This window comes from Epinephelus fuscoguttatus, linkage group LG4 (assembly GCF_011397635.1).
Source record: "Epinephelus fuscoguttatus linkage group LG4, E.fuscoguttatus.final_Chr_v1".
NCBI lineage: Eukaryota > Metazoa > Chordata > Actinopteri > Perciformes > Serranidae > Epinephelus > Epinephelus fuscoguttatus.
Window position 1 is genome coordinate 4,787,738 of NC_064755.1, and position 25,891 is coordinate 4,813,628.

Genomic DNA, 25,891 nt, shown 5'->3' on the forward strand with positions numbered 1-25,891 from the left:
CCTTCCAAATGTTTTCTTTAAAATGGCAAAAATAACACCATATATCACAGCCAAGTGGATTTTTACATTTCCAACAGTCCTTGGACACATCATGTGGGGTGAATGCCTCCATCAGAAAAAACAACAACAACAAAAAAAAAAACATAACAAAATCTGAACTTAAAATAGTGATAATTCATCAAAATCACTTAATTCGGCAAATCAGGTTTGTCACCTTCCAGGGAATGTAAAATATACTCTGTGATCTTATAACTGACAATGTAACAACGTTGAAAATACTATCAAAAAATCGTTTTCCACCAGTCACTCAGGGAGGCTCAAGGAAAAAAAATTGTAGCTTTGGGAAGGTTAAAAAAAAAAAAAGATTAGGGTGCACCCCAGCCACCCACCTCCTCTGATGCTGATTAAAGCAACTTAATTAATGTTAACTTACTCAAAATGTAATTTGACTCCAGGGTCCATGATGCATTACAGGACTCTGGGGGAGTTCAGTGCATGTAGTGACAACTCTGATTGCTGCTTTGCATTATTACTTCAGAAACTACTTCCACAGAATACCTTTTTATTGAGTTGAAAACCTGCCTTTAAATTATTGTATTTAATAAGACTTCAAGTTTGTTGTTGTTAAGTTGTCCCTAATCTTAATGGATGTGACCACATACAGTATAGCAGGCTTTAAACTTGATTTAAAAGTCTGAATGAGAGATTTGAGTTTTGACATCTTATAGACTGAAATGTACTGCCCTCCACAGGCAAATAGCTTTTATTACATTTACAGTGTTTTAAACAGGAGTTCACACTTTTATTACACAGCCACAACAATCTGTGGAGTCCACTTATGCACCAGCAACATTTTTAATGTTTGATTATGGAAATAATCAGGAAATCGTGGTTAGGGATATTAGAGGGTCGAGAGGAAGGTAACCTCAATGAGCAAAGAGATTGAACTTGCTGAAAATCCATCACTGTTATGATTTATTCATTTTTGGTTTTTGTACAATGTACATTATTGTCTTGTGCTATTGAAGCTAGCTGTGTTCAAAGACCTTCTAACGTCCAGTTAAGATTTGAAACTCACTACATGCTGACTGTATTCAATTGAATTTAAAAGCCCTTTTGCAAATAATTGTAAATGACTTCCACATGTGGAAATCTGCAGAAATTAGGTCATAAAAGTGGCTCTACTCCAGTATTATGTGAAGGACTTGTTCTGAAGTTATGTTTACATATCAGTTTCTGATTATCGTCTTTATTTCATGTAGATGGAGGCATCTGAGAGAGTTGTGTGATATGGGGAATGGAGTAGATGTAATTGGATGTAATTTCAGGGTAGGCTGAGGTAGAAAATATTTGTTATAGGTGCCAAGTTTGCTTTGTCCAATGTCCAATTTGTTTATAACTTTTATTTTTTGTATGTAGTTCAATAATTGCTGCCCTTTTGTCAATACAGGCTTCATTTTTTTTGCATTAGTTACAGGAGAATACCAGTCAATTAGAGAATCAGTTCATTCACTTCTGTGTGCATCAAGCTGATAAATATTCCCTCCTTTTTACAGTGAATTACAGTTGTTATGTTGTTCTTAAAATTGACCAAACAATCTGAACTTGATGTGTCACGTTGCTTGAAATGACCTGCTTAGAAAGTGCAATTTCTGAAGAAATTGCGGGTGTGAATGCTCAAGCTGAATAACTGACGCTACACTGTAATGCTCGCTTGAAACGTTGTCATACCATGTATGAATGATGAGGAATATTTGAAGGTTGTCTGAAAAGCTTGTGCTGCTGATGCTTGCTTTAATGTGTCTGAATGTCAATGAATAATTGAATGAGACCAATACTGTGGAATACGTCAAGGTTTTTTAAAAAGCTGTAACTACACTGCAGTGCTTGATTTATAGTACTATTAATGTATGAATGATTTGGAATATTTTAGATTGTTTGAATCTGAAATACACTGCAATGCTGACTGAAATGTGTAAGAAGAAGGTGAAATAATAGGAATAGGAATTAATTGCGAGCGTCATCATCAGAACCATGAACAAAGTAGTCTGCTTCATATGATATGAGATGAAACGGTAGCGACAGTGCTTTGTTGATGAGACAGTAAAATGTCAGTGGCCCGGGATGTAAAAGACAAACTGTAATCTTAAAACGGAAAATCTGGCAACATTGAAAACACCATACAAAAATTCACCGTCACCCGAGATTTAAATTACGTGGAGGTATCACTGAGCTATGGGCCTATGTGACATTAGTATAGAGTATTATTGGCTGTTTAGTTGGATGATGATAATACTACTCTGAACATGTCACAAAAACACTTTAAGATAACTCGAGACTGTTTCTGCTGCTGAAGTAAAAAGCTGAAAGGTAGTTAATGACCAATGAGGTCTATCTGACTGAAATGTGGCATTTATAATAACGGGAGCCTATTAACAGTGTGTGGATTATTTTACTAATAAAATATTACCTGTTTTATCCTAGTTGTCATCACTCAGGTGTCTCATGTTATTTTGAGCTGCAGTGATGGAGTGTAAATGTAGCGGCACTGTCAGCGATCACTGCAGACTAAAGTAAGCTTAATAATTTCAAATAGTGTTGAGTGTTGTAAACGATCCCTCCATTTGTTAGAAGCTCCAGTGGAAATAGAGCCCTGGAAATACTAAATGATTCTACTGACCTATAACAGCATATAGGCTCCTGTTTTTAACCTGTCACTCTGGACTTTCATTCATGGATACTTTTTTCTTCAGTGATCTGACTGGTCAGATTTTGGGATGTTGACAGGTTGTGATGCAATACTCTGAAGTTAACCATCTCTGGAGCAGGTTAGGTGTACCTATTTATCCTGGTAAAAAGAGAACCAGCTTCATAGCACTGAAAACCCAGAGTTAACCCAAAGTTACCTCGCTAACTCCAAATCGTGCTTCGTAGTACAGGCCTCTGAGGATTTGGAGAACTGTGCCTGAACAGTGTCCGGCAGAGTCAACAACTCTGCAACAACAGAGGACAACACAAGTTCACATGATGTCCTCTGTTGACAGCATGAGGGGAGCTTTTTGTTTTTTCCCTCTCACTCTCTCCATCATGTGGCCCTTCAGTGTCCTGACGCCCCGAGTGTTCGCCTGGACCGCCTGTACCAGCAGCAAGGGTCGGATCTGTCTCTGTCCTCTCTCTGTCCTGCTGACAGCATTACTCAGTCAGACTCATGAAGACATTTGTCTCATGGACACAGAGACAAGAACAGTACGAAATATGAGCACATTAATCATCAGCTCTGCACTAACAGGAAATGATAAAAAATGTTTGAACATTCATCTGCATACATTCTGTCTTTTCTTCTCAGCACTTTTTAGGACTGAAGAGGAAGTATTTAGGAGATTGACTTCGGTTAGAATACTTATACCTCACAGTTTCAACAGAGTAGTGCAGTATTATCAGAAGTATTAAGTAAGTAGAGGGGACCTCAGAATTGCATCTCTGCTTTTTGCAGATGATGTGGTTCTGTTGGCTCCATCACACCGTGACCTCCAGCATGCACTGGGGCATTTTGACGCCAAGTGTGAAGCAGTTGGGATGAGAGTCAGCACCTCCAAGTCTGAGGCCATGGTTCTCTGTGGATTGCCCTCTCCGGGTTGGGGGAGAGTTACTGGTTCAAGTGAGGGAGTTCAAGTATCTTGGGGTCTTGTTCATGAGTGAGGGTAGAATGGAGCGTGAGATGGATCGGCGGGTCGGTGCAGCTTCTGTAGGGATGCACGTGCTATGCTGGTCTGTCGAGGTGAAGAGGGAGCTGAGCCGGAAAGCGAAGCTTTCGATTTACTGGTCCATCTATGTCCCAACACTCACCTATGGTCATGAACTCTGAGTTTGAATGAGTTTCCTCCGTGGGGTGGCTGGGCTCAGCCTTAGAGATAGGGTGAAGAGCTCCGACATCCGGAGGGAGCTCGGAGTAGAGCCTCTGCTCCTTCGCGTCGAAAGGGGTCAGTTAAAGTGGTTCGTGCATCTGACTAGGATGCCTCATGGGCACCTCCCGCTGGAGGTGGTCCTGGGCACGGCCCACTTGTAGGAGGCCCCGGGGTAGACCGAGAACACACTGGAGGGATTACATATCTCATCTGGCCTGGGAACACCTTGGGGTCCCCCAGGAGGAGCTGGAAAGCGTTGCCGGGTGGAGGGATGCCTGGGGTGCTTTGGTCAGCCTGCCGCCCCTGCAACCTGGCCTCGGATAAGCAGATGAAAATAGATGGATGGATGGATGACTTCTGATTACTGATGCAGTGACCCCTGAATGTTGTTGTGTTTTATACTGGAAAGCACTAGTTTCCAAAATGAATGGGTAACGCTGAGAATAGACTCTGAAACTGGCACATTGTATTTCAAAGTTGATCGACTGGTTTTGAAAAATCCAAACTCTAGATTTTGAGATTAAGATTTCTGATTGACTCACAAATCAGTATTCTGGATTCTGGATCTGACTTGCCAAAGAGCAAAACCAATATGTAGAGCTGCATATTGAATTTGGAACTTGCTGACTAGATTTGGAAATCATTATATTTGGGTGGATGATCAGTAACTTAATAATCATAAATGAAATGATAAGTTTGTGCCTTTACTATATATCTTCTACTATATATCTTCTTCATTTTGCTTGTCAGTAATTGAAAGTCAGACTGATATAGCTGATGTAAATGGGATTATTAGTACTTTGCACCTTAACAAATTTTACATTTACAAAATTAAAATTATTAATCATAATAATGTTGAGACAAAATCCTGCCTAAGCCACTAGCACCAACCCTTGTATTTAAAATATCATTTGATTTACCTACCTCTACCTGAACTGTAGACTCGTCAGACCACAGCTCACTATTCCACTTTGTGTCAGTCCTTTGTGAGCTCGGGCCCATAAAGGATGGTAGTGTTTCTGGAGGACATGGCTTGCATTTGTAGATGAAGCGATGAACTGTGTTTACTGAGAGTGGCTTTCCAAAGTGTGCCTGAGACCATGTAGTAATATCGTTTATACAGTCATGTTGGTTTTTAATGCAGTGCAGCCTGAGGGGTCAAAGGTCATGGGCATTCAGTGTTGGTTTTCAGCCTTGCCCCTGACATGCAGAGATTTCTCTGGATTTTAATGATATTATGGATCGTAGATGGTGAAATCCATAAATTCTTTGCAACTTTGTGTTCTTAAAGGTAGGATCTGGAGGATTTTCAAACAAAACAAAATATAGACATATACAAATGAAATCCTGCTTAATCATCACCTATGGGCTTCTACTCATGTGTGGTGGTGACTCTGTTTGCAGAGCTCCTGCCCTTTAACTGTATTTTGATGTTTTTGTGAGCTCGGACTGCTTCTGGGCGGAGATTTCCCCAGCCAATGAGAGAGCGCAGGTGCCGTGCCCGAGTGTGTCCGAGTGTGCACCGGCGCGAGCCTTGCCTGAACCTCTTCTGTGAAGCCTTCTTACGTACCTCCGGGCTCCGGGAGAGTTGAGCCTGATAGGAGGGGCCAGATTTGAATGTGTGTTTAGAAACAGCAACTGGAAAATCCTCCAGACCCTACCTTTAACGCAGTTTTTCACAAAGTGACCATCTTTGCTTGTTAACAACTGAGCCTTTTGATGATGCCCCTTTCAATCCTACTGATGATACTATAATTTGTTACAAAGTCAATTCAATTCCATTCAATTCAGTAAATCTGTAATTTTTTATTTATACTTTATTAATCAACCTGAGGGGAAATTCAATTTTATCACTGCGTTGTCATTAACACACAGGTCCAAAATACACACACATGCACAAACAGGACCTATACAAGGGTTCAGCCTTGGCTTGCTCAAGGGCACCTCGGGAGTGCCCAAGAGGTGAACTGGCACCTCTCCAGCTACCAGTCCACACTCCGTATTTGGTCTGGACAAGGGCTTGAACGGGCGACCATCCAAGTCCCTATGGACTGAGCTACTGCCTCCTAATTGTCAGTAAAATGAATGGCCTTTAACATGTTTATTAGTGGAATGTTCCACAACTTTCCCAGTCATTTGTTACCAGTGTCCCAAATTTTTTGAAATGTAGAATGAGTGCATATTTACAAAATAACAACAAGTTTATCAGTTTGAACGTTAAATATCTTGTCTTTGTACTGTATTAAATTGAATATGAGTCAAAAAGATTACAAATAACTGAACTGTGGTTTTATTTACATTTGACTCAGCATCCCAACTCTTTTTGGAATTGGGGTAGTACATACAACAGAAGCATGTTTTGTGCTGCTTATTCATGTCTATAATCACTGTGAAGGGTACATTTTATATGTGTGCAACAATTTCAGGCTAGCCAATAAAATCAAATCTGGCCCAAATTTCTTAAGGGTTGCACAGTTACTGTAGTGTCTTCCTGAGGAACTCAACCAGGAGGTGATGAGGGAAACCAAAATCCATCTGAATCACCACATAACCCTACAGCACAAAGAGAGAAATGGAGAGAGAGGAGCAATGTGACTTAGTAATACAATGCAGATACGGGCACCTAACAAGATGTGAAAAAGTCCAGAGAACACTCACATCCTGGGAAAGCACCTCTGGGTTAAAGATGTCAAATAGGCTAGCTCCCTGTTTGTCCAGCAGCCTGGTTAGTTCAATCTCCAGAACTGGAAAACATGCCAGAAAACCACAGTATTGCACACCACTTTAACTCTTTTCCACAACTGGAAATAAACAAAACATAATGCAACATGCAGCCGTTACAGGTTCCACTTTAATTTCATTAAGCTACATTTTGACCCTGTTAGAGGTTGATACTCCAAGTTACAGTTATTTTCAAGCTGAGTCAGCTGTAAATTGTGATTTGCAATACAACTGCTTTGACTTATCAAAACTATGAATGCACTATTGCAAAAACAGAACAATAACCACAATTTTACTGCAGAATTTGCAACAGCCAACAATTGAAAATAAATACATCGCACTGTAGTCCCTTCATGTTTCAGAAAAAAACTTGGAGAAAAAGGTGGAGAATGGAGGATGAGTTGAGGACTCTTATAGTTGGAGGAAAAAGCTGAAAATGCTTTGGGCTCTGCTCAGACACCTCACCTCTCTGATAGCCCTGATGCTCAGCAGTGTTGGGCAAGTTACTCTCAAAATGTAATATATGACATATTACAAGTTACTTTATAATATTACTCTCTGTGTAGTGTAATAAGTTACTTGTTACACAATGTCTGTGTTAATTTGATCAAAATGAGCTCAGCAGAACTAATGTTGATTTTAAATGGATGAGGGTCATGTTGTTTCACAGCAGGTAATCAAAGCACAGAAGATCCTGTTTATTATAGTTCATTTCAAATCCAGATTCAGATGTGCCAGTCACTGGCACCCTTCTATAATGTAGCCTGTAATGACTTGACAACACACAACAACCTTTGGGGGATAATTTTTCTGGTACCACACTGGCGAAGATGGAGCGGTGTGGATGAATTTAAAAAATGAAAACAATAAAAAGTTCATTTCAGGTAGTAACGTGTTACGTGACATTGTAAATGTAATAATATACCTGAAATCCTGTTGGTAACACGTTATATTACCTTGTTACTGCTAAAACATAATATATTAATGTAACCTTTTGTAATGCATTACCCCCAACACTGATGCTCAGTAGATGGGTGCCAGTGATGTTCTGAGTGGTTTTAATCACCCACTGCTGAGGCCTCCTGTTAATTTGTAGTGTTTCCAGGATGATTTCTTCTGCTCTTCTATAAAAGTTACCAAAAGCATGGGAATTTAGTTTCTTAAGTTGGCCTAAGAAAAACAGATATTTCTGGGCTTTTTCTAACCAGGATGGAGATTTTTGATGACCGTCATCATGTTCTCTGTGATGCTGTTTCCTAGAAACCTCAGACTGCTTCACTTCAACTCCACTGATGTAGACAAGGGTGTGTGTCTCTGCCTCCTTTTTTTTTTTTAAAGTTATGATTAGCTCTTTGGTTTTGCTGATGTTGAGTAGCCTACTGGTTGTTCTCTGATTACCACCCTGCAAGATTTTGTTATTTCCTCCAAATATGAATTCTCATAGTTGTTTGATGAGATGTTGTCCGCAAACTTCAGATCAGGGACTGCAGTCGTTGGTGTACAGCTTAAAACAGGAGGAGGCTGAGCACACAGCCCTGGGGAGTTTCAGTGTTCAACACTATAGTGGAAGAGATTTGGCCACCAATCCAAACTGTCTGTTTGTGAATAAGTCCAATATCGAGTTGGAGTGTGTTAGGCCCAGAGTGCTGACTTTGTCCATCGGTATTGTGGGGGAGATTGTACTGAACACTGGGCTAAAATCAGCCAACAGCATTCTGACGCATGTGTTGTTATTTTCAAGATGTGTGAGGGCTGAGTGGAGGGCAGTGGAGATGGCATTCTGTGTGGATCTGTTGGCTCTGTATGCAAACTGGTCCAGGTTGGCAGAGATGTTGTATTGATGTGAGGGTGAGTTCCACATTTGGAATAGACACTGCAGATTTTTTTAAGCACAGGTGGCTGTCTTGAGGCAGGTGGGAATGCTCCACTTTGCAGAAATTCCACAAAAAGCAGGAAATTAAGTCTTTGACAATCAAAATCTCAATATGTGATTAATATATGTCTCCCAAAATGAAACAAAACCTATGCCCTTGCTATGACCTTATTAATGAACATAGAGCTGCATTAACTTCTCTATGACAGCATCAACAAAAAGTGAATTTGTTGAAGATCTATTGTATTGGATTTCTTTCAATTGTGTAGGTATACTAAAAAAGTGGCCAGGAAGTGTGTGTTAAAGGAGGCAAGAGTATGTTTGAAATAATAATAATAATAACAATTATTAATATTATTGTTATTATTATAAAGAAAAATATGAATAATGATAATATCATGCATCCCCAGACTCAATCAAAGGTGTTGTAGCTAAGCCTCAGATCTCCACTGACCCTGAAACAGCCGCTGATGGTGGGGTCAGTGGGTTCAGGTATAAGACAGGTTTTATACATTTCTCTGTCCCTTACCAGACAGGACTTTGGGGATGCCTATCTTCTCCACAGCTTCTCTTATGAACTCCACATGTACCTCATCTAGCAGCTGGAAAAAAAGGGAGAAGTGATTTAAAAAGTCCAATCAAACATTCAAACGACAGCATCATTTTTAAACAAGCATGATGGATGAAAATAATTTGTGTTTTCTGACTGATCACTAATTGGCATCAGAAGAATAATGATATATTACAGAATGTGTCTTTTTGTACTGCAGGAGTTACACAACAGACATAGGGGTATGCATTAAATGTGTTATGGGTGAGGTCAGTTTGTGCATTTGTGCCACATTTTATGGTCTGTTAACATTTTTGGGAATAGTGATTTTATTTTGAAGGATTTGGGCAGGAAGTCTTACTTATTCTGGTGGGACACATGAAACGCTTCTCACCATAATACACAAATTGTTCCAGGATGATGTTCAAGTCTTTTACTGTCCTTAAGTTTAGTTTTGATGTCCTTGTACTTTAACTGAGTATTTCCATTTTATACTACTTTATACTTCTACTCCACTACATCTCAAAGGGAAATATTGTACTTTTACTCACTCACACTGCTCAAAAAACTCAAGGGAACACTTAAATTACAAATCAAATCTTGATGAACGAATAATTCAGTTTGAAATTCTTCACTGTGGTACACATTGTGTGACAGGGACAGGTAAATCAATGGCCTGGAAGGAGGTAACAGATGCCATTAACTCTGTGTCCTCTGTTGTAAGACACATCCAAGAAGTTAAATGAAAATGGTTTGATATGAAACTTGATGCAAAAAAAAAAACCCCTGCACAAGTACGTACAAAAAAACAACAACAGCTACAGGAGGAGGCTCTTCCCAGTCACAGCTCTCTGCTGGAGATGAGCACATTGCTGACATCATTGCAGAGACCTCTCTCTGTGTTATATTAAGTGTTAAATCACTATGCATTTTGACAGCCATCACTGACAGCTAAGTGTTTGGTCAGTAATGTGGGTCTCACAGTCTCACCATTCAAACAGAAGATAAATTTGTGCAGTTATCTCTCCTGATTTATTCAAGTGGGAACAGGATGTCAGAAATGTAGAAAACACATGTATTAAGTCAATTACTGCACAGCGTGTGCACAAGCAGTAATTCACACTGCAATACAGACTCCCTCTGACTCTGATTTGGTTGTCTGAGCTCTGGAGTGAATGGTAGATTCTCACAAATGCCATTAGGAGCTCTAGGAGGAGCCAGGGGAATGCAAAGAAAGGCAGAATACCTTTTAAAAAATGGCCATTAGACCCACAATGCACTTTGGTTATAGCTAGCTTTATGTCATCTGTCAAAGACTGATTCTTGCAAATACCATCAGGAAAACTAGGAAAAATGAGCCGTCTCATGTACTACTGTCAGGATATAATGACAGTTTCAGCAAATGTCAAAACTTTTTTCTTTTTCTTTTTTAAAGTTACTGTTATAGCTTTAACTGTAGTGCTTTCCACAACAAGAAAAACTGTCCGTGAGAAAACGTTCTTACCATTTGATTTTGTAAGGGCACCTCCACTTGTGATACAAAGACCCTAGAAAGGAAGGATGATAACCATCACACACAAAACACAGGACATGGATTAATAATTTAACTTGATATAGCAACCCGGTCTCACTCTGAAGTCATTGAAATCTGGAACTCCAGACCTCCAAGTGGGGCAGGGGGCAGGGATGGTGGATGGGTCCAACAACCACCGACTTTCAGGCCAGTGTTCGCCCCTCATAAGATTGTAAAGCCAAACCTCTTTTTATTTCCCTAAACCCAACCATGTCCTTTTGCTGCCTATGTGTATGCAAAATGTAACAATGTGCGTTTGTTGCTGAAGGAAAAAAACTTAAATTCTCTGTGTATTCTTGTACTAATGTGAAGCATTTATTTTAAAAGAGACTGTATGCAAACTGTACATTTCCTGTGAAAATGGAAGTGTATTTTGAAAAAAGACAATGCATAAACCAGGCTGAAGTTGACACACCCAGAACATCAACAGTCAGCGCACCCAGGATACTTTGCACATCATATCTGGACATGGAAAGTAAATGACCAAACACTGATATGTGACGAGGTCGGGGTGAGAATGTGTTGGATATAGCGGTGGGTATATGAAACTGCTTCAGAATTGGGAGGCTGCAGCAGACAATTTCTGTCATTTTCTTAAATCAGCTATCCAGCAGTAAGGTCGACTTAACACAGAGATGAGCCAGATACAGGGAGGTGAGAAAGTCAAATAGTGTTTGAACTTCTCTTCCAAACTCTTTGGAGAAACGTTTGCTATTTTACCCAGCTGTATGATTACTGCATTTTGCCCCTTTCTATGACCACAGGTTTTCACTTGACCTTCGGCTGTGGCCTTTTGGAATAAACCTTTTGCTTTCAGGCATAGTTGGATGACATGCTTTGGCATTGCTTAACTTAGTCCCTTTTGTATGTTAAATTTAATGTCAGATGGACAAAAATAACTGTGCACAGGTTGCAGCCTGAGCTCTGCAGGCAGATTGTTCAAGGCTCAGTAAGTCTTTAAAAATCAATAAGAAAGGTACTTACTCTGAAGAGTTACTCTGCAGGAAGAGTTTCTTGTCAGCATAGGAAGCCCTGACATTAATGGCCACATCCTACACATCAAAAACAAACACACACACACACTAAAATAATTTCAACATACCGTGACCTCACATTACCTTGACAGTAGAACAAAGACCATGTAGTCACAGATGGTAATATTTTAACTTTTTAATAAAGCCTCGGGCATCAGTCATCACCTTCAACTTGTGAATCACGAAGTACAGCCGAGGTTATGCTTAAAGGAGGCTAATCAACACAGTATCAACCTTTCAAAGCAAAACCAACCTGCCAAGATATACCTATACTTTGCTGAATGTTGTGTGACCACAACAACGAGGCTTGGCTTTGTTACGTCACATCAGAGAGCTATTGCATTAGTTTTAATATTAGATATGCATGTCAATCTGCCTTAGAATTCTAAAGCAGAGATGTAGACATTAGAGTTTGTGTAACCTAACATGAAAGCTCAACCAGAGACTGTGCGTCTATAACAAAAGTCAGACCATATCTCACCCCTGCTGTTTCAGACACATAGCCTACTTAGTCATTCTCTCAAATATATCCTATGGTCTCCCCATATGATCCCTCACCACCAAGGAAAACATTGAACCCATAGCAAGAACATACAACAGAGTTTACAAGATCCATGGTAACCTCCCTCTTTGGACTCTTCACTGCATCACACTCTCCCATTCTAATGCCCTGACTTTTCAAAACTACACCAATAATCTAGCCAATAAACTCTGTTTTTCAGATCCTACACAACAACTCCAATCCCACACTTAATGCACTACTTCCAAGTCACAACACAAAACAGCAACATGTCACTAGATCAGTCTCGCATGCACTTATTCCTGTACCACCTTACAAAAACAATTACAGTCAGAGATCATTTTATCACACTCACACTGAGGCCCTGTTTAGACGACAACGGTTTCTCTAAAACGGAAAAGTCTGTCCTTTGCGTTTTAAAAAACTTCTGCGTTTATATGACAACGTTACTGAAATGATACCCTTTCACACGGAGCCGCAAAATCAACTGGAAATGCTGTAGTATGCATGCCAGGCCAATGGGTGGCAGTGTAAATCTGCAAAGCAACACCACGGCATGATGCCATGCGCCTGCCCTAAAGCGCCTTCCTCTACAACGCGGTGATTATAAACCAAAATAAAGAAGACACAATGGCGAAAGCATGCACAGATAACTTTGTCTGCATGGATGACGAGGTGGAGTTGCTACAGTAACAGATCTGCACTTCACTTCAAATCAGCAGGGTGAGCAGCACAAACAGCTCGGCATTGTTGTTGTGACAGCTGTTGATGTCTAGTGAGTGGAACCGTAATGCGCATGTGCGAAAAGTCTCCGTTTTCAGAGGAACTGCATATTGCAAGTTTACATGACAATGGAGACACTGCCGTTTCCAAAAAGTTGCACTCTGGAATCCGTTTTCAAAACGTTGCGTTTTCAGGTACCCAAAACACCGCTGTCGTGTAAAGTTTACCGTTTTCAGTTGAAATCATTGTCGTATAAACAGGGCCTAAGTTTTGGAACAGGATCCCATAGTACATCACAGCAATACCCTCTTTAACACATTTCAAACACACATTTAAACACTATCTGATGGAAGGACAGACCTGCAACCACTGATTTAAATCCCATATCCCATTTCACTCACTCCATTTCAGTCCACTACTCTGCAATGATGTAGCTGCCTACATTTAGTTGTTTTGCCTCTGCTGATTATTTCTTTTTGCATTTTATATTGTAATGTGTTTTAGTTGCATAACAGGAACCTGCTGAAAACCAGTTTTTAACTGAGTCAGGCCAGTTTTAACTGTAACACACAATGTAACTTTTGATTCCTTTTCTGTACATATAAATAAATGAATGAATGAAAATTGTGACCACTTATATTCTGACTCAGTTTAATCATGGTCTTGAATTTTATCATTCCTTACAAATGCAATACCCAGAGTTGCCCAGAAGTTGCCCTGTTTGGCTTTTTCAAATACTTCAAAACAGTTCAACACTCAACCCATCAAACTATCTGTTTTCTATTTGTTTTCTTTAACTTGCTACCAGATGTCTAAAAATGTTCTGTCACAAAATAAGTGGCAAAATACCGTTTGAAAGAAGAGTGTCGGTGTGCCTTGACTCCCACAGCGGAGCTGCCCAGAGGCCTTTGCCCACACTGTCGTACCCAAGGTGGAGGTGTTTAGGTAGGGAACAGATGAACTCCACACTCTTAGTTCTGGTGAATCTGACTCCAGCAGACACTGAACACACACAAATGAAAAGATAATGTTTTACCTCACAAAAGTGCATATGTTTGTATTTGGGAGTGTGCAGGGACAAGGAGGTCTCCATATTACCTTCCTTATAAACTCAGGCATAGTCCTGGAGAGATCTGTCTTGAAAAGTTCCTGAAATCACATTCATCAGTATAATGTAAGACCCAACAAGAGATTACAGATGAACAATTCAGGTTTAAACATCAGTGACCAGGGCCCTATTTCAGAAAGCAGGCTCAACAAACTCTGAGCTTAATTCCAGTCTCTGAGCTGATTGAGCCTGAGCTGGGAAACTGAGTTTTCAGTTCAAGAACAGCTGATCAGAATTAGCTCAGTCAACTCTGAGTATATTCAGCCTGAGGGAAGGGCGAGATGTGCTTACAGTGAGCTCTGCTCCAGAGATGTTGAGTAGGAAACGACCATCTTGGTGGGCAGCAGCAATCATGGGGTTAAAGACCTGGTCTGGAGTTAAACACAAGTTAAAGCTGTACCACACAAGATTTTAACCACAAATTTACCTCCAAATCAGAAAAAGAGAAGAGAGTCTTGGTAACTGAGAAGCTGACATACTCTGCTGGTAATGAGGTGCTGCTCTGAGGCCATTATACTGGAGGAACGTGAAGTTAGACATGTTTAAATCTATTCTTTAGGTTTCATGGAGATTGTGCTTTATAATGTCCACAGACTGCTTTAAATGTTCTATCAGCCATAACAGCGAGACTTCAGGCAAACTAAAACTTGCTGTCCAAACAATTTCACTGACTAGAGATAACAGGTGTTGTAATTATACATAAACTGTGGTCAATGAAAGGCAACTAAAACAGTCATTAAGGTTAAGACTGAGGTTATGTTTAATAATGTTAAGTCAACACAAATGCCCAAAATTGTCAAAATGAGTGTTGATATCACATGCTGAGGTGTGTGACAAAGCATTATTTGATGACCTGGAAATGAAAACAGCCTGGAAATGTTGCCTGGCAGGTCAAAAATTTCAATACTGAATGTATGAGCAAATTGTAAATGGCAACGAATTTTAAAGATATTTTCTGGGGGGCATTTTTGCCTTTAATTGACTGGACAGCTATGTGAAGGGGGACATGCAGCAAAGGGCCACACACTGGAGTCAAACCTGGACCGCTGCGACAACAGCCTTGTACATGGGGCACCTGCTCTACCACTAAGCCACCAACGCCCCGATGGTGATGTATTTTTGTTGTTTTTTACCAAAATAGCCAATTTTGTAATACACTATCCAGTTGTAGTGACGACAGTATTACATTTTGTTAACTTTATTATTAATACTTCACCAAAATTGTGATCTTTTCCTAGCCTTAACCAATGTGCTTTGGTTGCCTAAAGTTAATACAGGAGCCTGGACATGATGTTATGGTTTTCCGAGGCCTGTACTACAAAGCCAGTTCAACTTACCCAGGATATCTTTTCGTTATCTGGTTTGACTAACCCTAACATTGTCCGTCTGGCCATCATCAGAACCATATATGAAGTAGGCTGCTTCATATCATATGAGGTGAAACGGTAGCATGAGTGTCTGGGACTACGAGACAGTAAAATGTCAGTGGCGTGGGATGTAAACCACAATCTGTAATCTTATAATGTAGAATCATTGAAAACACCATCCAAAAATTCCCCATCTGCCAAGACTTAAATTATGTGCAGCTATGGGCCTATGTGATATTAGTATAGAGTATTTTTTGCTGTTTAGTTGGATGATGATAATACTACTCTGAATATGTCACATAAAACACTTTAATTAATGCCAGACAGTTTCTGCGGCTGAAGTTAAGGGTGGACAAGTAGTTCTGACCGGAACATGGCAATTATAATAGTGGGAGCCTATTAACAGCGTGTGGATTATTTTATTAATAAAATATTGGCTGTTTTATCCTAGTTCTCATCACACATCACACATTTTGAGCTGCAGTGATACAATCAGAGTGTAGAAGTAGCAGCACTGTCACTGCGGACTAAAGTAAACTTGCATAACTTTCATTCATGTATACTTTTTTCTTCAGTGATCTGATTGGTCAGAGGTTGGGGTGTTGACAGGCTGTGATCTGATACCCTGTTGTTAACCTGCTCCGGCAAAAAAAAGAACCAGCTTTGTAGGACTGAAAACCCAGTGTTTTGATACCTGACAGAAGGGTTTTCTCTGAACATAATCCAGGCAGCAATTACATTGTCACAACAAAGTAAATAAGAAAGCAGTCTGGTATTGTCTATTAATACAGTAGACAAGGTTGTGGGACATGTTACATCACAGGATACTTCCTTCCATGTATCTTTTCGTTTTAATGTACCTGCACTTCCAAATTTCAAAAGACAACACAATGTCAACTGCTGACCTGAGAGCCAAAAGTACAGCATCCTGTTTTCAGTTAGCTGACTGGGGTGGAAAACAGACTCATTAATGACAGCAGAAGTGTTGTTGTAGTTGGTCAGCCCCTGGAAGATTTTAAACAAAAAAGAAAAGAAAGTCAAAGGATAAACAGACAGACAACAAGATGAGCTTTCACACCTAAAATCAGAATCAGAAATATTTTATTGATCTCAAGGGGGAAATTATGATTTGTTACAGTCACTCCGATGTAAAGAATATGAGTAAGCAAAGTAAGAATAAGAGTATGAATTAGAAGTATGTAAATATAAAGTAATAAAATAAAATATAAATAAAAATTGTGCATTATGCATCAATGTTTAACGGTAGTACTTAAGATATTAAGAATAAAAATATGTTCACTGTGTATTGTGCTACATTAATGAAAACGCAAACTAGAACTCTCTCTAGTTGTGTGTTAAGTGTGCAAGTTTATGCAAAACAAAGATGCTTATTCACAAGTACACTTCAATCTGAATTGTTAAACTCTGAGCACCAAGGCACTGACCAGCAGTTTGAATTCCATTGGATATGATGTATTATAGCCGAGTCTCCAATAAACTACTGTGTATTATCAATGTTTGACAAAGTTGACATGTTCTCTTTTTACCCATGACCACAGCTTTCCTTTTTCTTAAAGTCAGTGCTCAGCTTCAACTGGCAATGTAAAAAACCACAGACCAAGCCAGAAATCTTGGTGTAGTCATGGACTCAGATCTGACCTTCAACAGCCACATTAAGACAATTACAAAGTCAGCCTACTATCATCTTAGGAACATATCAAGGATAAAATGACTGATGTCTCAGCAGGATCTGGATAAACCTGTCCATGCATTTATCTGGCTTTGTAGTACAGGCCTCGGAAAACCATAACATCATGTCCAGGCTCCTGTATTAACTTTAGGCAACCAAAGCACATTGGTTAAGGCTAGGAAAAGATCACAATTTTGGTGAAGTATTAATAATAAAGTTAACAAAATGTAATACTGTCGTCACTACAACTGGATAGTGTATTAATTAGTCTCTCTAATTAGTCTCACTCACCAGACCTTTCTCAAGAAAAGAAAGGTCTGGCTGGGCCGACTCTCACTTTGAGATTGGAGAAAAAAAACACCCTGGCTGCTTGTACTTCTTTCAACCAATCACAGTCGTTCTGGGCGGTGCCACAGCAACGGTGCGCTTGCAAAAATATTGCCAGGGGGAAACAGGTTTTGGTGTGACACACTCACAAAAATATCGCCTACAGGACGCGAACCATGGCATAAAAATGGCTACATCCCCGCAAGATCAAACACCGCAAAAGTTAGTAAAGGACATGTTGAAAACGGTTGAAAACTGCTACACAACCGGAGGTGGTAGGGCGGGACTTCAGCGGGTGGCTCGTTCCGCCCAATGAGAGGCTGATCTCTGCAGCGAGCTTCCGCCCACTCAGACTAATCTTAAATAGACTGGACTACTGTAACAGGGTCTATACATGTCTCCCTAAAAAAACAATCAGGCAGCGGCAACTGATTCAGAACACTGCTGCTTGAGTCCTTACTAAAAGCAAGAAAGTGGATCACATCATTCCAGTTCTGAGGTCTTCCTGTCTGTCAGAGAATCGACTTCGAAATACTGCTGCTGGTTTACAAAGCACTGAATTGTTTAGGGCCCAAATACTTTTCTGACCTCCTGCTACACTATGACTCATCCAGACCCCTCAGGTCTTCTGGGAAAGGTCTGCTTTGTGTCCCTAGAGTACAGACTAAACATGGAGAAGCAGCCTTTACTTTCTCCCTTCTTTGAAATCAATGTTGAAGACTTATCTGATTGCCACTGCCTTCTATTAAATCAAATATTTATTAATTTCTTACACTGCACTGTCATTTTTACGAATCAAACACTTGTATTGATTTTAACTGCACTGTTACTTTTATTCTTGTAGTTTATACCCGTCTTAGTATATTTAAACCTTTTATTTTCTACTCACTAGTTCTTAAATGAATTGTTTTTAAATGTGTTTAATAATGTGTTCCTTTTGCATCTTGTGTTGATGCTTTTGAAGATTTATGTAGAGCACTTTGAATTGCTTTGTTGCTGAAATGTGCATGTTGCCATGCCTTAAACAAGTAGCTTTATTTGCCTTATCTAATCTGATGATAGAGGAAACTTTTTAGGCAATGCAAGGCTATTGAAACATAATTTAAAGATGATATGGTTGTGTGTATTTGACTGTACATACAAGAGTTATTTACCTTATGGTATGATTCTATGTAGTTAGCAGTGATGACAGGAGCAGCAGTTACACCGATGTTCATACTGATGTCTCCATCACTGAGGAACTGCTCTGTAAACACACATGCCAGCATGTACACACACATGCACACACACATGCACACTAATGTTTAGAGACAGTCTTGATTTTGTTTTTAAGATATATTGAATTAATGTTAACTTAAATTATGGATTAAAAAAAAGGTCAAATATATGGATACACAGATAATCAAGGTGTTATTCAAAGATATAACCAGACTCCATGTCTCTCTCTCTCTCTCTCTCTCTCTCTCACACACACACACACACACACACACACACACACACGTGCACACACCTGCTGTGTCTTGTATGAAGTCAGCCAGTATATTTGCCACCTTGTTGATCTCCTTACAAATCTGCATTTGAGAACAGACTATAATCATTGCTACAGTCTTACCATTCCATCGACTAAGGGAAGATATGAACACACTATCGATCTGTTGCGATTTAGTCAACATCACTGCCAGACTGAAATGTTAGCTCTGTCTCTTGCCCTTACCTGCCCCTTTATGACCAGTTTGACAGTGAAGGTGATGAAGTCAGTGAAGAGCCTCTTCAGCCAGTTTGGTCTGACCGACAACAGCAAACACACAGCACAGTCAGACACTGATTACGTGAGGCAGATGCCTCCTGTATTCTGCTGTTGACAGCCAATCATGGTTCGGTTTTGTGACTTACTCTTTGTCGCCCTGCAGATGCAGACGGAGCTTGTGAAAATTCAGGTAACAGTCTGATGTGTCTGCTGCCACCTTCCCTCCTCCACAGTCTGACAGATGTGAGGACATACAAAGTGAGATTAAAGACAGAAGGTTTTGTCTTTTTTTTCTTTATCATGCAGTGCTTGAATTGGAACAAAAAGGTTTCAGTATACTGAACCAGCAGCTGCACTGCAGGTGCTGAATAATCATGACACCAAACTTCACCAGATCACCAAATCTTTGGTGATTTCAGTGAATTCCATTATCTTGCTACAGTATGGAGCTACAAGGTAGCTTACACATCTGCTAGGGTTCACCTGAAGCACCCACCTGGCATCACAGTTGTGGGCTGAAGCCACGGCCACTGCTTTTTAAAACACTTTGCCTTTTGGGGAAGACTCTCGCAGGCAGGTGGTTGTCAGGGTAGTTACCACATGGCAATGTGAAAGCAGCTTTACAGTAACGATACCATGGCAACATATCAGAAGTCACTTATTCTCACTTGATGAGGCAGCAGAGGTAATGCAAAAAATGTCAATTCTACAACATAATTTTGGATAAGGTTAACAAAAGACATGTTTAAGCATCATGTACACACTAAAAAATATTGAAACACGTAGCAAAGATCAGACATGGAGGTACCAGTGAGTATACTGGCCCAATTCAAGCACTGTGTATAGGCCTACTACATGTACAAAATAAAGTACTTACAAAGTTTGGGGTTGATTCCGAGATCAATCTGAGAGTCAATTTCAAAGTCAATTGAATGTGCAACGTTGACACTAGATGAAAAAGAAATACAAATGGCACATAAATACACATTATTGGTACAAAGGAAGTGATGCCACCACAGCTGAAAGAGCAACATCCAGAAAGTCAGGTTTAATTAACAGAAATCCACAGAGAGGAATTACAGTGTTGCTCTCGCTGTTTGATTGAAACGAATCCTTGAGAAATGCAATGCCTGAACACACATAATTAGTTAGATTTAATGTGTGTTTTTCTCTGCTATATTGCAAATAAATATTTTTGGAATCATACTTGCAGACTATCATTTTCCTTTTTCGGAAAAAAAACGCCCTACCTGGTGTGAATGTAAATACATGTAGGCCTAACATAAATTAAACCGTATTACCTAATAATCATTATTTATGATAGCCATTTTGATACTTTTAACCACAAATTCCAAACAGTGCAAAGCAATTATGAAAAGGATTCTTGGGAAACTATGGTGACAGCATACCCTAACTGCTAGCATGTTTCATTCAGCTCACCAGTCACAGTAGTTCACCAACCACCCTTGTGAGTAGTCTACTAAGCATCTAGTACCGAATATTTCAGATTAATTTTTCAGTGCCACTTTCTGGTATAACCGGGCCTTAAATTGGACTAATAAGACTAAATGAGGTTAATATTATATTAACACATTAGTCAAGTCATATCATTACAACCAGAGCCAGCTGCTTTGGGGCCCCTGGTCTTCTAAAAACTTCCTAAACAAAAAGTGTGTGTTCCTGTAAAATCCTGTAAAACCCATAACTCATGTGCTGGTTACCTAAATTGACACTCAGTCATCAATATTCTGTGCACCCTTGGTGTAGAGTGTACCCTATATTTTTTGATTATTTTTGTGTTGTTTTTCTCAGGCAAGCACAAAGGTAATATGTTTTTTGTGTATGATTTTTTTGTGAGTGCTGAGTAATATACATGGATTGTTGCTGATCACAGACACTCAGACTCACAGCCAGCTGCCGTATCCATACTGGATGCTCCCTCTAAAGACTGCGGACACATTGCTTATTTCCAAGGCAATGCCTTCACCTGGATGCAGTTCAAATGCACTCCGACCAATCGACAGGTTGTGAATCTCCAAACTGGGTGGGTCAATGGAGAAACATTACATGATATCATGACCATTCTGTGTATCCATCTCTGTATGGTTGTGTGTGTTCACTTACTTGTCCAGGCCATATGTGACTCTGCCTATATAGAGCAGAGATTTCTCTCCCTTCACACTTGGGTATCTGGCATGTTGGAATGCTGCCTCAATCACTTTAGTGGTTTTCTCATTCACTGGCAGCAGCACACAAACACATATAGTCAGAGAGTGGGGAAGTGGGGAAGCATACATCTAAGGAGCTGGGTATTCATTGGAACTTATACATACAAATAAGAAACCAAAATGAAATAAAGGAAACAAGATTACAGACTAAATTATAGCTGCTGCGCTGCAGTGGTCGGGGCCGGGCAATTTTAGGCAAAATTAGACAATTCTGAGCAACACTAAAACAAAGCATATCACAACATAGAAGTTACATCATATAATTCTGGCATGCCCTTCAAATTGTGGATGAGTGCCTGAAGTGATCAGACTCATAATATACAAAGGAAAGAAAAAACTCAAGAACAAGAAAGTAAGAATAACATTAACTGCTAGCAATTATGAACAAACTGGCCTGATCTAGCTTAAAGCTAAACATTATCCATGGTGACAAAGATGAAAACATTTTTTAAAACGTAAAAGTAGCTATTGGATAGACTCTGCATATTGACTGATAGCTAAGCCAAATAAACAGGGAAAAGAGACAAGGGATAACAGAGAAAAGTGTTGATAAAGAGTATTTGTCTCTCCACTAAACTGCCTGGATCATAATTATTTTAACCTTAGTAGTCTCTAATCCACATAGCATGATGCCTGAACATAGGACTTTCACATTAGAATGTCCGTTCTGCCTTAGCTGAGGCTTGAACTCACAACTTCTGAGACTGAGGTCTGGCTTCTATCTCACTGAGCTAATTGGCAAGTGACAGTTCATGTATGGCTTCACAAACTGACTAGGCAAAGCATCAGGGTGCCAGACAGTAGCCATCCATGCCATGGAAAAGCAAATTTCAAAGTGAAAGTTCCAAAGCTGTAGCACATATGGTTGATTTGTTATGAATTTTCAAAGTTTTGAAATTTAGAGTCTTGCTGTAGCGCCACCATCAGGACTATTGTCTTGTGTTTCCAGTAGAGGACATCTGGCATGGGACTGGACCTTCATGAAAAGTTTGGGTAGATTTCTCATATGGAAATGTTCCAGAAGCTGAGGCTTGAACTCACAATCTTCAACACCAAGAACTATCTTCTATCTCACTGAGCTAATTGGCAAACAGAAATGTCACATGTAGCTTCACAAATTGACTAAGCCAGTCACCTGTGTGCAAGACAGCAGCTGTTAGTGTGTAAAGGCAGATTTCAAACGGCTGTCAAAAATTCAGTTATTAAGACAAAAATCTGAAAATACACAAATTGCATCTAGACAGCATGGAGATGTTGGTAATTTGTTTGTAACAATGATTTATTGGCTCCGTAAGTGAAAAACTGATGTTTTAAAAATGCCATTTTTGCATTGACTCCAATTGTTCGCATGAGAGCAAAATTCAAAATGCTGTAAAAAAAAAAAAAAAAAAATCAGTTTTTGAGATAAAATTCTGATATTTTCCAAACATCATCTACCATGACTCCAAAATTTTGTCATTTTTTTAATGAACATTGAAAATGTATTTCGCAAGAATTTGCAAGTATATGTTTACGGTACCATTTACAGTCAAACATTTTGATGCACTGTAGGCTCAATTTTCGATGAATCAAAAATCTGTGTGGAAAGTTTGTGTAGGACAGTCTGAAGATGCTCTGTAGCAAGTTTGGTGTCAATTGAGCAAAAATTGTGGGAGGAGATAGGTTTAATAAGTTTTACAGTTTTTGAAAAAAAAAACGGAGTGATGAACTTCATAATTTGCAATAGGTTTAAATGTACAAAAGTTTCTTCAGTATTGGGGCTACATTTGGTGAAAGTTGCAAATATATGCAGATATGGTTGATTTGTTGTGAATTTTCAAAATGTTGAACTTTAGAGGCTTGCTGTAGCGCCACCATCAGGACTATTGGCCTGTTTTTGTAGCTGAGGCAATCTGGCATGGGACTGGACATTTGTGCAAAGTTTGGTGATTTTTCGCGCATGGGAAGTATGATTTCCTTGGAAGAAGAAGAAGAAGAAGAAGAAGAAGAAGAAGAAGAACATGCAGCAAAACAATATAGGGTCCAGGCAGCTTAGGCTGCCCGGCCCCTAATTAAATCTGCAACCAGCAATGAACGGGCCTTTACACCTTTGCTCATAACAGGGGTACTGGCAGGACTCCAGCTGATGCAGCTTTTTGTACCACTTCCTGTGTCCATTATGTGGTGCGAGAGAATACACTATTTATATGTCATTTTGCAGTACATCAATTGTAGACCACATCATGTAAATTTCATGTAAATCAAAATATAATTGTCTGACAGGGCTGAATTCCTGTTACCAGCAGGTGGTGCAATCACCATGACACCTAATTTGTATGTTGATGGCTTCAGGCCTGGAGTCTAAAAAAACAAGTGAAATTTCAGGCAGATTGGACAAGGTTCACGGAAGTTACAACAACCTCCTGTTTCATGGTGAATAAGGTGTCACCATGGCAATGTCCTTCAATGTAAACTCATAATCTTCACAACTAAGCATCATCAAGGCCTTGTGACTATGGTGACCAAATTTGGGATGGATCTGATCACCCTGGGGGAGAAGCATATCAAAGTATAAAACATGTAATTTCCTGTTGCCAGTAGATGGCGCTATAAATATAACTAATTATTGGCATTGGCATGAGTTCAGGGCAGGACCACTTCCTGTTTTATGGCAAAACATGGAAGTTTGACACACGATTTGACAAAAACTCAAGCTTTTAGTAGCTTTTGATGTTGAAGATCTTCAGATGGTACAGAAAAAATCTGAAGTTGTTTGCATGCAATCTCTAGGAGGCGATAAAATATGACCCCTGGAAAATGTCATTTCAATGGCTCACTTCCTGTTGGGTTTAGGGTATAGCTCTTAGAGACTCTTTTGTAAGTCTGGGCATGTTTCATATGTCCACCAAATTTCATTCATCTATGAGAAAATTTGAAGGTGGGGCCTTGAACTTTGAAAACTTTTAGGCAACGCAATTTTCCATACCCAATCAGTAGACCCATATAAGATTGCAATTTTCACAAGTTCTAACACATGTGCCAAGTTTCAGGACTTTTTGAGTATCCCATGCACCCCAAAATGTGTTTAAATGTTAAAAATAAAATCATAATAATAATTTCTTCAATTACAATAGGGCCTTACACTAGTGTAAAACCCATCATTGAATCCACAGCAAATTTGGTGGCATAACAAAAGGATGAGTGTTTAATTTGATTAAAAAGATGAAGGAAGCAAATATTTGAAGGTAAATACTAAAGAAGGGTCAAAATTCTACTCACACACAACAGCTGCAGGGTAGGTGAGGCGACATACAGCCCCGGTAAATCTGTAGGCTGAAGCAGGGTCCTGTAGACAGCCATGGGACGTCCAAAACACAGACAGGAACAGCAGCAGGGGCAGCAGCAGTGGGAATACGTGACATGGCATTGTGCACGTGGATACTTCCCCTCTGTGACAGTCGGTTGAGGTTTTTAACCCCGTGCACTGTTGGCAGTTCGATATATGTTTGTTTGTTTTCCCGAGCAGGATCTTACCCAATCTCACTTCACCTCCAAAGGCTTGACATTTTTTTTCAAATTCCTTTCATACTCTGACTCTCATGTGCTGTGGCAGCTCTGCTCTCACTATGATTTTCAAAGTGTTCCTTGGTTTTTGTTGAGAGAATCGTACAGCCTACTAACCTTGTTCTTTCCACTGGCGGGGAGGGGTCTATGTATTGCATCTATCTTGCGGACCTTATCCTTCATCCAATCAGAGACAGACACCTTGTATGATTTACTCTTGATGGACAAACAGTGACTCAGGTTTGTCTTTTTCACAGGGTTCCCTCAAGGTAAACTGATCAAAGTACAACTCTTTCTATGATGTGAGTTCTACAAAACCTCAGGTAGTTACACAAACTCACAAACAAGCTTTAAACAGATCAAATACTGACTACAGACATGTGATGTCAAAACAAGGACATATCATATATACACTTTTTAATATTTGGTTTGCATTAAGAAAATTAATACATTAGAAAAATAGCAAGTGGAGGACAGGGAGATACAACGTCACTGAACAGATGCTGTCGTAGGGCAATAGTTAGTGCAGCATCACAAAGATGCCTTTAATAACCAGAAACACTAAATCCTCACAGTAAAAACTTTGTCTTCATGCCGGACATAAACGTGTGATCGATGAATCCAAGTCTGTTCTCTCCACATCTAAACTTATTCTACTTTCCCTGTTCTCAACAAGAGTAAAACACAGATACCCTCAGGTCCAGCCTTCACTGAACAAAGGCTCTTTCAACCAGTGCTGGCTCACAGGGAAACTAGATACATGTACAGATGCTGACTCTGTAATGTGAACTCTTCATCCCCATAGATTCTATTGAGTCTTTCTGTTGTCCTCCAAACCTGCAAGTTGAAAAAGTTTGATTTGGCCTGAACTAATAAAACATTTCTTCCACTTTAAAAACAGGTATATTTCTTACAAATGAATTAACTATTTTTTCTATTGTACATTTATATGCCTCCCTGGCAGCAATAGCTGTGGTCAAAA

The 25,891-nt window shown here is 39.6% G+C and overlaps 1 protein-coding gene across 1 annotated transcript; it reads right to left on the reverse strand.

The window, feature by feature from the left end:
* Positions 1-6,172: 6,172 nt before the first annotated feature.
* Positions 6,173-25,027, reverse strand: LOC125887545 (cholesteryl ester transfer protein, plasma). The gene is made up of 17 exons (XM_049574470.1): positions 24,625-25,027; positions 21,263-21,377; positions 21,047-21,178; positions 20,016-20,086; positions 19,285-19,372; positions 19,106-19,175; positions 18,902-18,962; positions 18,546-18,637; positions 16,280-16,379; positions 14,299-14,378; positions 13,998-14,048; positions 13,749-13,901; positions 11,607-11,674; positions 10,554-10,596; positions 9,029-9,101; positions 6,564-6,649; positions 6,173-6,458 (listed from the first exon to the last, which is right to left on the reverse strand). Exons 1-17 carry the CDS (start codon positions 24,770-24,772, stop codon positions 6,381-6,383), a joined length of 1,509 nt encoding a protein of 502 aa, XP_049430427.1. The 5' UTR covers positions 24,773-25,027; the 3' UTR covers positions 6,173-6,380.
* Positions 25,028-25,891: the final 864 nt, after the last annotated feature.

Excerpts from the sequence above, each read along its gene's own strand:
- LOC125887545 (XM_049574470.1), bottom strand. The coding sequence starts at position 24,772 with ATGCCATGTCACGTATTCCCACTGCTGCTGCCCCTGCTGCTGTTCCTG. Across the intron at positions 19,373-20,015 it reads CGGAATCAACCCCAAACTTT|ACTGTGGAGGAGGGAAGGTG; the intron begins GTAAGTACTTTA and ends CACATCTGTCAG. Across the intron at positions 9,102-10,553 it reads TGCCCTTACAAAATCAAATG|CTGCTAGATGAGGTACATGT; the intron begins GTAAGAACGTTT and ends CTTTTTTTCCAG.